Consider the following 12,157-nt stretch of genomic DNA (forward strand, 5'->3'; position numbering starts at 1 on the left):
AGCTTAATTCTTACTGGAGCTTGGTAATCTTACTTTGTTCACTGTAGTGTCTAAAACAGTGAAAAATAACTGGGCAGAAGGCAACATTGCACTGGCATTTTCCTTCTGTGCAATCAGCTAACTCTGATTTTTGAACTGCTAGGTTGGCAGGAGCTGAAGCTAACAGCGGCCGTTTACACCGCTCCCGGGGTTTGAACCTGGGACCTTTCAGTCTCCAGATCAGTGCTTTAACGCACTTCACCACCGGGGCTCCTTACTGTCGTCGTCGTCTCACTCGTTCAGTCGTTTTCGACTTTTCGTGACCTCATGGACCAGTCCGCGCCAGAGCTCCCTGTTGGCCGTTGCCGCCCCCAGTTCCTTCAAGGTCGAGCCAGTCACTTCAAGGATACCGTCCATCCATCTTGCCCTTGGTCGGCCTCTCTTCCTTTTTCCTTTCATTTTCCCCAGCATCATGATCTTCTCCAAGCTTTCCTGTCTCCTCATGATGTGGCCAAAATACTTCAACTTTGCCTCTAATATCTTTTCCTCCAGTGAGCAGTTGGGCATTATTTCCTGGAGGATGGACTGGTTGGATCTTCTTGCGGTCCAAGGCACTCTCAGGATTTTCCTCTAGCACCAGAGTTCAAAAGCATCCATCTTCCTTCGCTCAGCCTTCCTTATGATCCAGCTCTTGCAACCATAGGTTACTATGGGGAATACCATTGCTTTCACTATGCGGACCTTCGTTGCCAGTGTGATGTCTCTGTTTTTCAGTATTTTATTGAGGTTGGCCATTGCTCTCCACCCAAGAAGTAGACGTCTTCTGATTTCCTGGCTGCAGTCTGCATCTGCAGTGATCTTCGCACCTAGAAATACAAAGTCTGTCACTGCCTCCACGTTTTCTCCCTCTATTTGCTAGTTGTCAATCGGTCTGGTTGCCATGATCTTGGTTTTCTTGATGTTTAACTGCAGCCCGGCTTTTGCACTTTCTTCTTTCACCTTGGTCAACCACTAATACTTTGGATCCAGTGTTTTAGATTTCTGCAGCAATACTCCCAATCAGTTATAAACCACCCACAAAAGATTCCTTCCCCACTCCCTGCCTCCAGAATTGAACCGACAGCTGGGTTACTGAAGCAGCCAGTCCTGTCTTTGATAGGGAATGATAGGCTACTCAGCCATGGCCACCACTGCTTATCGGGGCTAGAAAATGCACTCCTCATCTAAGGCAACATTGCACTGGCATTTTCCTTCTGTGCAATCAGCTAATTCTGTAGGACTGGTTCAAGGGAGTGATACAGTTAACCACATGATTTTCTTTACATTTAAAATTGGTGAAAAATACATTCTTTTTTTCAATTGGAGCATCAAGGATTTTAAGGGATTGACAAAGGTGTATCTGCACTGTAGAAATAATGTAATTTGTTAACCGTCATAGCTCAATGCTATTCAATCATGGGACTTACAGTTTTACAAAGTCGGTTACCTTCTCTGCCAGAGAGTCCTAGTGCAGTGGTTCTCAACCTGTTGGTCCCCAGATGTTTTGGCCATCAACTCCCAGAAATCCTAACAGCTGATAAAATGGCTGGGATTTCTGGGAGTTGTAGGCCAAAACACCTGGAGACCCACAGGTTGAGAACCACTGTGCTAGTGCCTCACCAAACTACAACTCACAGGATGCCATAACATTGAGCCATGGCAGTTAAAATGGTGCAAACTACATTATTTCTACAGTGTAGATGCACTCAGGGACTGTGGGGCCACCCAAAGTGAGGTGTATGTGCTACATGGAACTTGTGGACTGTACTTTCTCCTCTTCTAGTCTAATCAATATCTTTTGCCTTTTGCTTTAAGCATCAACAATGTGTTTCTCAGTGGATAGTTATTTGTTAAAAATAGCTTAGAATTCACAGAAGAATTGTCAAAACCTGAAAACAAATTCTGGGGAATGCTGGAAACAGACAATGTTATTCTTATACCAAGATGTAACTTTACAAATAATAACATACTGGTACCTATGTTTTAATTCTAAGTTCGTTGTTTCCAAGCTTTGGTTCTTATAGCAACTTTGCAAGATGGGTCGGACTAAGAGAATAAAATGACTCAGAGTCTTTCAGTGATGCTCACGGCTCAGGGAAACTTGAACTTGGGATTCCCCAAGCCCTGGTCTAGCTTACTCAACTGTACCTGCACAGTAAAGCAATATGGGGCAAACATGTGGTTATTTGCACCATTTCCTATATGAAATTTCTGGGAAGGAAATCTGCCCCGGTGTGAAGTCACTCCAGCTCTTTGGATCGTTGCTAAGCTGCCGTGATTCCCTCCAGCAAGTAGGCAGAGCTTCACAAAAGCATTCCTTTGCAATTAGGTGTGCAGCTCCCCCACACAAAGGAGCACCCAAGGAGGCTGGGCTCAGCTGTGACTCATCCTGGCACCCTTCCCCCAACTCAAGCCTCCATTCATTAATTTTGGCTGCATGTGGCTGTGTGTGTAAACAAAGCCAGGAACAAGAGCAGGGGTAAGTGCTGAGGCTGAGCATACAAAAGCAATTCTACTGCTGTCAATGGAAAGCTCCAGCAAGCTCCACCATAAAATCAGTAAGGATGCCAGCAAGGGGAATTTCTAATGGCAAGCACTGGCGGATGATAGATGGCTACACAGAATCACAAGGATTTGACCACTGTGTTCCAAAATGCAAATCTAAAAAGGAATCTTCACAGGACTTAGAACACAAAATCTTTCACCACAACTAAGTTCTGTGTCTAGCAAAAAAAGTGCACCGGAACTAACATAAGGAAGCTACAAGTACAGAGAAGATCTCCAGAAGCACTAGAAACAAGTGAAGAAATGAAGAATATTGGAATCATGGCTAATTCAGGTCAAACAGGAAACAACCAAATATTGGCAGCAAACTGATCCATCTATATCTAAAAAAATGTCCAGATGGGTGACAAAGGATACTTTCAGAGTGCAGGCATGCAAACATACTCTGGTTGATCAAGGCACTCTTGGTTTTCCTTTGTTTTCTACAATAATACACTTGTTATCATAGCTGCTCTTTCTCTGTTCCACACCATCAGCTGGCTTGAAGGGAAAAATACATTCAAAGAGTACATAGTTTATATATTAACGTAATGGGAGTTAGAGCTAACTTCATGCTGCTTTTTATATGTGGCACTGATACAGCAAATTGCCAAAGCCTAAATCTTATCGTTAGTTACAAGCTGGAGTAAATGTATAGATTGAATCAACATGCTGAATGATAAGTCAACACTTACACAACTCCCAATGACTCAGTGGGTCTACTCTAGCCAAGACTAGTAATTGTACCTATTTTGTGCCAAGAATATATCTTTTAGTATAGCAGCTAAACCAGTGAGAGCAATGACAAATCATATTCACAATCAGAAGGTGGTGATGAGTTAACTTCATGTCTGTTCACCAGGCTATTTACCATGGCCCACTTCCACCCATCCACATACACTGTGGCACTTTACAGACTGGGGTCAGCAAACTGTGAGCCAACTGGACATTTTAGTGCTCACACATCCACAAGCATATGCCCAGCAAACTTTCCACTCCCACAAAAATACCCATAATGTCTGTTGGAAAAGATAGTCAAAAGATTAGTAAAATATTGAGACAGTAAGAAAGAATAAAGAAGTTGCTTGAGTAAAGAAGTGAGTCGGATGACAAAAATATTTCCATCATATGTCTTTAACATGAAAGTGGAAAGTCCACTGAATTTTTTTAAATTTTGTTTTGATTGATTGTTTTTAAGTGAGAGAGAATTATGCCAGTTCCTCCTGGACTGTACAACTGTAGATTAGACAGTTAAATGTGTATGGGGGGGGGGGGGGGGACACCAAAACCAACAATCCCCTCCTAGCATGCAGTGGAAGGACTATACCTTAACTCTTTTCTGACATGCTCTGTTTTCTATAACTACCATTAATATGCCCAATATCACCTGCCTAGACAGAAGAGGGAAATTGCTAAGGCACACTAACGGAGCAGGTCTCCATTTGCCTATGTATTTCCTTTCACTGACTTTCCCATCAGACCCACATGCAAGTCCACCTTGGAATTATCACTGATCTTAGGGCATAAAATCTCAGTATCTCATACTGTAAAAAGGTAAAGGTAAAGATTTCCCCTGACGTTAAGTCCAGTCATGTCTGACTCTGGGGGTTGGTGCTCATTTCCATTTCTAAGCCGAAGAGCCGGCATTGTCCGTAGACACCTCCAAGGTCATGTGGCCGGCATGACTGCATGGAGCACCATTACCTTCCCGCCGGAGCGGTGCCTATTGATCTACTCACATTGGCATGTTTTTGAACTGCTAGGTTGGCAGGAGCTGAAGCTAACAGCGGCCGTTTACGCCGCTCCCGGGGTTTGAACCTGGGACCTTTCAGTCTCCAGATCAGTGCTTTAACGCACTTCACCACCGGGGCTCCTTACTGTCGTCGTCGTCTCACTCGTTCAGTCGTTTTCGACTCTTCGTGACCTCATGGACCAGTCCGCGCCAGAGCTCCCTGTTGGCCGTTGCCGCCCCCAGTTCCTTCAAGGTCGAGCCAGTCACTTCAAGGATACCGTCCATCCATCTTGCCCTTGGTCGGCCTCTCTTCCTTTTTCCTTTCATTTTCCCCAGCATCATGATCTTCTCCAAGCTTTCCTGTCTCCTCATGATGTGGCCAAAATACTTCAACTTTGCCTCTAATATCTTTTCCTCCAGTGAGCAGTTGGGCATTATTTCCTGGAGGATGAACTGGTTGGATCTTCTTGCGGTCCAAGGCACTCTCAGGATTTTCCTCTAGCACCAGAGTTCAAAAGCATGCATCCATCTTCCTTCGCTCAGCCTTCCTTATGATCCAGCTCTTGCAACCATAGGTTACTATGGGGAATACCATTGCTTTCACTATGCGGACCTTCGTTGCCAGTGTGATGTCTCTGTTTTTCAGTATTTTATTGAGGTTGGCCATTGCTCTCCACCCAAGAAGTAGACGTCTTCTGATTTCCTGGCTGCAGTCTGCATCTGCAGTGATCTTCGCACCTAGAAATACAAAGTCTGTCACTGCCTCCACGTTTTCTCCCTCTATTTGCTAGTTGTCAATCGGTCTGGTTGCCATGATCTTGGTTTTCTTGATGTTTAACTGCAGCCCGGCTTTTGCACTTTCTTCTTTCACCTTGGTCAACCACTAATACTTTGGATCCAGTGTTTTAGATTTCTGCAGCAATACTCCCAATCAGTTATAAACCACCCACAAAAGATTCCTTCCCCACTCCCTGCCTCCAGAATTGAACCGACAGCTGGGTTACTGAAGCAGCCAGTCCTGTCTTTGATAGGGAATGATAGGCTACTCAGCCATGGCCACCACTGCTTATCGGGGCTAGAAAATGCACTCCTCATCTAAGCAAGCCAGGCCTTCTGTTCCCCAGTGATCCCGCAGCTCAATATTGCTCTCTTGGGCTGATTCATTATAGACTGTCAGCACTTGGCAAGCCAACCGTGCCCCCTCCCCCTACATACAATGGGGGTAAGACTGTGACAAGTATGCAGAGCAAATCGGGAGCTCCAACCGACCCTTGGCCGGGGACAAAGAGGCCTTGGCTGGCTGGCTCCTTTGTGCTGGGTTGACAATAGACTTGGAACTGGAGGGATTATGGGACAGGCAAGCCCAGGAAATGTGGGAAGAGATCTATACTTTCATTACAGTATCCTAGTAAATTCTGATAGTATTAAGAACAAATATGCAGTCCAAGGAAGAATTTTCAGAATGGGAAACAAGAAAGACAATTTTCAAAGGTGTTTATTGAGTAGGGGAGACATCCCTTCTAGAAGAGGCTCCTTTCTGAGTGCAGGCAGCTTAAAGACATTAATGCAGCAGCTGGGGAGAGGAAAATACCAGACAGAAACCACTGTGTCCCTCATCTCTAGCCAGATGTCACTAGATCTCTAGCAAGGCTAAGGCGGCCAGCAGCAAGAAGATAAGTGGTGAGCATGCAGAAAGGCACCAATACATGGGAGCTCTCCACAGCACTGATTTCCCATGAAACTGAAAGGGCAGAAAGAGTTCAGCATGAAATGGCCATTGATTCTCCTGGGCTGTGGTAACAACGATTGTAAAAAGGCAGGTAAATAGGAACCCAGAGCAAAATGGGAACTATAACATGATGTATTTTCAGCTATCCCTGAGCTTTCCTTCTTTCATTAGCCAGTAACCAAAATTATTTCATCCATTCAAATGATAAGAAAAGAATGCTGTAGGGATCTTGTGCAGAGTTATAAAGAGGAATCTAAGACACCGGTGCATAAACACTAGTTTTCTTGCATCTGAAACCTTTTGATGTGCTTCCACAGACAATATGCATTTTCTCTAGAGTGAATGTGAACAAATCTTGAAGAAACAACTGCTTCTTTACAATGGGATTTATTTGTTCTAACATCTCAGTTCAAGGACATATCAGTAGGCTATTCTGATTAAACATTATGAAAATGGCCTGAAGCATCAGTAAAAAGGGGTTTGAATATTGGAATAGATGGGATATTGGGAGACCAGGGTTCAACTCCCCACTAAGACATGGAAACCTGTTGATGTCAGGCAAGCCATACTCTCTCAGCCCCAGAAAGAGGTACGGGTAAACCCCCCTCTGCAAGAAAAGCCTATGACAGAGTTAACTTGAAAGCATGCAGCAACAACCACAGTAAAGGGGCCTTTAATTCTGCAGGGATAGGGGAAGGAGAGTGCTGCTCACAAACTTTGCACTATGCTTGGATGTTTTAACCTGAAATTGTGGAATCTGTTCCAGGTTCAGCCAATTCTCAGCCAGAGCACATGCAAAGTCTTCTCTCCCCTTCCCCCTCCCCACTGCCGCTCCCAAAATGCAAATGCCCTGCTTACTGTGTTTCTCTGGCCCACCCATGAGGGGGCACATAAACAATGCTGTCATCCAAAAAACCCCGGGGTACAAGTATTTTCCAGGAGACAGAAGATGAAATCAGAGGAGAGATACATTACATATAGGTGGAGAAAGATTGTTTGATATTCTCTTTGGGATTCTTAGGTTTTCTTTTTAGTTAAACCTCCTCTTCACCTCCTGAGGTTCTAGGAGGGGGAAAGAAAGACAAGGGAAGAGGCTGACAGCTCTCTTCAGCCTGTGGTGAAGAGATGTTTTAACAAAGGAGAGGGACAGGCTGATCTTTCCCCACACAGAAGATAGGTATAGCAAAGATATGGAGGAAGAATTTAGTCAACCTCTCCTATTCCCCTCGGGTGAGAAGGGCGGGGTAGAAATGTTGTAAATAAATAAATAAATATTCCAACTTTCCCCAATAGTAGTAAAATGCAACTTTTTGGCTTGTTTATATACAAACTTGAGTAATTTTTCTGGGGGGAAAAAATCTATCTTAGGTGATGGAAATCCCCGTTTTGGAACTTGTATCTGCCATGATATTAGTTGAAAGGTGGCTTGAAGCAAATTCTAGCTTTCTCCAACCAGCACTTTTCAGAAATGTTAGATTTCAAAACCATGCTTATAGGAAGGTAATTGGGGTTGTAGTCCAACTCACATGAAAGACACACTTTCAATTTGGATGAGATGGCCTTTGTAGTCTCTTCCGACTCTAAGATTCTAAGGTTCTAGTATGTTATATGAGGATAATAAGACTGGTTTACATTTAAGAGAGGGTGGAAAAATCACGGGGTCTAAGTTCAATTTAATCTCCTCCAAGATCCTGCCATGTTCTCTACCAATACCATTCACTATACACTCAGCAGTGCAAGAGTAACTGGAAGTGGGGGGGGGGGGGGGGGAAACAAAAGCAAAAGAGGAAAGGGGAGAGTTGTGCTTGAGGCTACACTGACAAAGGCAATGCCAAAATGTCTGTGATATATCTTACTTTGTCCACTTTACAAAGTTGCTATATGAACCACATAGTAGTACATGCCAACATTTTGAACATGCCAAACTATTAATGACTCTTAGCAATACGAAATGTGCTCCAATATTTATATTACTAAAACCATATTACATATTTGAACTCGTTTCTTATCAACTTGAGTGGTTGTTGTTGTAGTTGTTGCATGCCTTCAAGTCCATTTTATGATGTCCCTGAGGTGGACATATCAGAGAGTTTGCTTGGTAAGATTTCCTCCCTCTAAGGCTAAGAGGTCACCCTGTGGGTTTCCATAGCTGAGCGGGGATTCAGAGTCTCATCTCTCAGAGTCCAATCTAATCCAACACTCAAATCCTCTTTTTACTGTTTCTTGAAACCGTTTTCACAAAGTTTAATCAGAACAGCCTAGGGGCATATCCTTGAACTGAGATACAAGTATCTTTCTCTTGGAAAAAAGCAATCCTATTGTAAAAAAGCAGTTGCTTCTTTAGGATTTGCCCACATTAACATGACAGGTTGTTTCTTCAGAATGATAGTAGTAATATACCACATCTGTCTGACTTGGTTTCACATTTCATTAATTCATATGTGACTTTTATTATGACTCTTCTTTATAGCTATGTTTTAATATTTCAAATGATTTGTTTAAAAAAGGCAAAATCAATAATTGTAGCAGAAGTATCTTATAACCAGAGTGCCATGATTTTTTTTTAAAAAGATGAAGGACAAAATGGCAAATGAGTGAGCACAAATGAGCATACTCTTAAACTCTCCCCCTCCATACCAAATACTTACGTGAGGGCAATGGTGAAATGGAAGCGCTGGCGCAACCCCTTAAAGGTGAGGAAGGAATGAGCTGGGAAGCTGCGGGTACTCATCTGACAGTAGGGCTTCTCGTAGTCTCCTGACAGGCAATCACACTTGAACCCGCCCACCAGAAGGTTGACACATGTGCCGCCATTTCTGCAGACTCCCGGAGTGCAGCGGCCCAAGCGAGAGTTGACTTCACAGTTCTCCCCTATGGCAGAAGCAGAGAAGGCATCAACACACATTCACCTCAAAAGATCAAATTACAGAATTGCAGAAGCCTTTCATACAAAAGGTTAAAAGAGAATATTCCCCATATTCTCAAGATCTGTTAATGAAGCATTCAAAGCCTCTTCAAGCAAAAAGAATGAATGGCAATAATTCACACATTTAAATCAGAAAGTAGCTAACATGTCCTCAAACACACATGAGCCAAACACACAACTCAAACCCCATCTATTCCTGTGTTATCAGAGACTGTTAAAAGTGCTTGAAGTGGTAGAACATTAATCATAGATTAACTGACAAGCTATGTGATACAGAAATAATTCAAAATAACATGCATGCCTTTGGCATGTGGAAAATTCTGCAACTGGTGCATTCAACACACATACTGCATGTCTTCCCATAAAACAAGATGCTGCTTTGCTGAACAGAAGATCATGCGGTACATGTGTTGAGAGCACCCATTGCAGAATTTTGTAAATGTCAAAGGCATGCATGTTATTTTGAATGATTGCTGAGCCCATTAGCTCCCACTACTTCCGTTTCTTCATTCTCCCTTCCATCAATTCACTGAGTCATTGAAAGAATGTGCCAGAAACATCTCAAATCTGTTAACATCCAAGCCCACTTTGCATTGATACTTGACAATAAACATGAAGAATGATATGCAGCTCAGCTCCTGAAACGCAGAAGAAGCCGAGGGGTCTTCTATCATGAAAGCCAGCAGAGCTCATAGAGAGCTCTGCTTGGCCTCCATGCATAAGGAGATACATCATTCTGTCTGCAGCTTTAGAATGAAGCATGCAGATCAGCTAGCTGAAAGTGATGGCATCTTTTAAAAAAGACTGAGAAATCTGATGTTTCTGAAGCTGCTACAGAGCATTTTCATATATAAAAATAAAGTAGCCGACAGTATTATCCCACAACATCCCTCCAGTTTAGTTGGGCTATGTTTCTCACCAACCTAGGCAGTATGGTCATTTTCTTGGAGCTGCAGTTGGACAGCCGCCCTTTAAGAAAAGCTGTCCTGCTTTAAAAAGAGTGAATGCAATTTCTGTTCCAAGAAAGCAGTTTGCAGACTTGTCTTTTTTGTGTTTCATTATAACCCTGAAATCTAACAACTGGAGCCAAAGTGCAAAAAAAAAGTTACTGAGCACAGACATTTGTCTGGAATACCAGAAATGAACTCTGAACAAAAATCTCTCTACACCATTGAGAGAGCAATGTAACTTTGAAGGTTTGGGCTCCTCAAAGTCAACCACCTCATATGCTAGGCCAATGGTTCTCAACCTGTGGGTCCCCAGATGTTTTGGCCTTCAACTCCCAGAAATCCTAACAGCTGGTAAACTGGCTGGGATTTCTGGGAGTTGTAGGCCAAAACACCTGGGGACCCACAGGTTGAGAACCACTGTTCTAGGCTGAGAAGAGCAGTGTACTGATCATTGGCATCGTATGTTAAGATCTCAGCAAAGCAGGATTGCACTTCAAGTAAGAAAGCCACGTGTGGGCTGAAGAAAAAACAAATCCAAGCACAACTCAACCACAAGACTTGAAGAGAACAGAATCTCTCTATGAAGCTACATTGCAAACATTTTTACTTATTAAAACATTACCTGATCAAGAAGGCTGTGATCGATGCATGCATATGCACAATAGGACAAACAAGTGTGGGGACATCACGGACTACACAAGGAAAACTGTCACATACTATTCTGAGATGTGCTATTCTTACTCATGATAATAAGTTTTAAAGGTGCTACATGATTCTTGATTGTTGTGAAACTGATCCCAAGCTTCAGTCCTGAGACAGTAGCAGGGAGAGGGGGGAAATCATGGCAAATGAGGACTGGTGAACACTGTGGTTTAGAGGTGTATAAAGTAAGAAAACTTTCTCTATGCTTGAGTCCTTCAAATGTGATGAACTACAATGTCCATAATCCACAGTCAGAAATGCTAGGGCTGGTTGAGAGTGATGAATTCCATAGTCCAGCACATCTGAAGACACTGGGTAAGACATGGTTTCTCTAAAACTACTAATGGAGCATTGTTCTGTACCTTTGGAGACAGAAAGAGAAAGAAGGATTTCTCTGTCTAAAACACAGCTGCCAATGAACCAGATCAAATCTTTCAACTGCTGGCAATTACAATTAATCAGAGAAGTAACTGATTTGGTTTTACAACAAAAATCATTTATGGGATGATGAGAGACAGCACCCTGACTCATCTGCAGTATTGTTGTTTTAAATTACTTTATCTGTGAAACGCTTTATTAAAAAACACAGCAATTTTTTTTTTTGCTCCAGGCCACAACCATGACCCTAAACCTCCATCTGTGGTTCAAATCAGCAAAAGAAAAGAAGGTTGCATCACACAAAGGCTGTGGCGCAGGCTGGAGAGCAGCTGTAATGAATCACTGCAATGAATCACTCTGACCAGGAGGTCGTGAGTTCGAGGCCCGCTCGGAGCCTATGTTTGTCCTGTCTTTGTTCTATGTTGGAAGGCATTGAATGTTTGCCTATATATGTAATGTGATCCACCCTGAGTCCCCTTCGGGGTGAGAAGGGCGGAATATAAATGCTGTAAATAAATAAATAAAATAAATATTGACACATACATAGGTAGTAGCAAATGGGATTTAAAACCAAATATTATGCAGTTTGGAGAGCTCCTGTTCAGTGCTTGGGGTGTCTTTTTTTTCAGTGCTTCTTTCCATTCCATTTTGCCTTTGCAGTTTCTATCCCCCCACCACCAGATAATTCAAACCTTTTTGCGGAAACTGAGTATGCTTAGTTCTCAACCAACTATTGAGCATCCCTTCCACACAAGGTTTTCTGTCCTACTTCAAACCTTGGAATTCTTGTGTATATATCAACTTTATTCTTGTGCCCTTTCACACTTTGTAATTTTAATGCTAATTCCCTTTTAACTGCTGTGGGATCACAGAATTTGCTAGTCACTTACAATTCTCAGTCAGAGAGTTCATTTATATGAACTCGCCAAATAACAAACCCAGAATTCCACAGCATGTTGCCATGGTAGTTAAAATGGAATCATACAGCTATAACTATGAGGTATAAAAGAGTCCCTGTTTTCCGCCCAATTACTGTATCCTGTTTTGGCCTAGATAGAGGTAATAACTCAGAAAGTCTTGTGATTTTCATACCGGAATGTATAAATGATTAGTATTTTATCTTGCTCAGGCTGCCTGTTTGTTTTATGGTCCTGAAACCCCAGACACATTTTCCCCTG

General features: G+C 42.7%; 1 protein-coding gene across 2 annotated transcripts in view; it reads right to left on the reverse strand.

The window, feature by feature from the left end:
* The window catches only part of celsr2 (cadherin EGF LAG seven-pass G-type receptor 2), a 132,528-nt gene that overhangs the window by 58,604 nt on the left and 61,767 nt on the right, over positions 1-12,157 (reverse strand). For both annotated transcript variants that reach the window (XM_062978412.1, XM_062978411.1), the window contains exon 3: positions 8,672-8,894. In XM_062978412.1, the coding sequence (XP_062834482.1) occupies positions 8,672-8,894 (223 nt within the window). The remainder of the gene's footprint in view (positions 1-8,671; positions 8,895-12,157) is intronic.

The sequence above is a fragment of the Anolis carolinensis genome, chromosome 4 (genome assembly GCF_035594765.1).
Source record: "Anolis carolinensis isolate JA03-04 chromosome 4, rAnoCar3.1.pri, whole genome shotgun sequence".
Taxonomy (NCBI): Eukaryota; Metazoa; Chordata; class Lepidosauria; order Squamata; family Dactyloidae; genus Anolis; species Anolis carolinensis.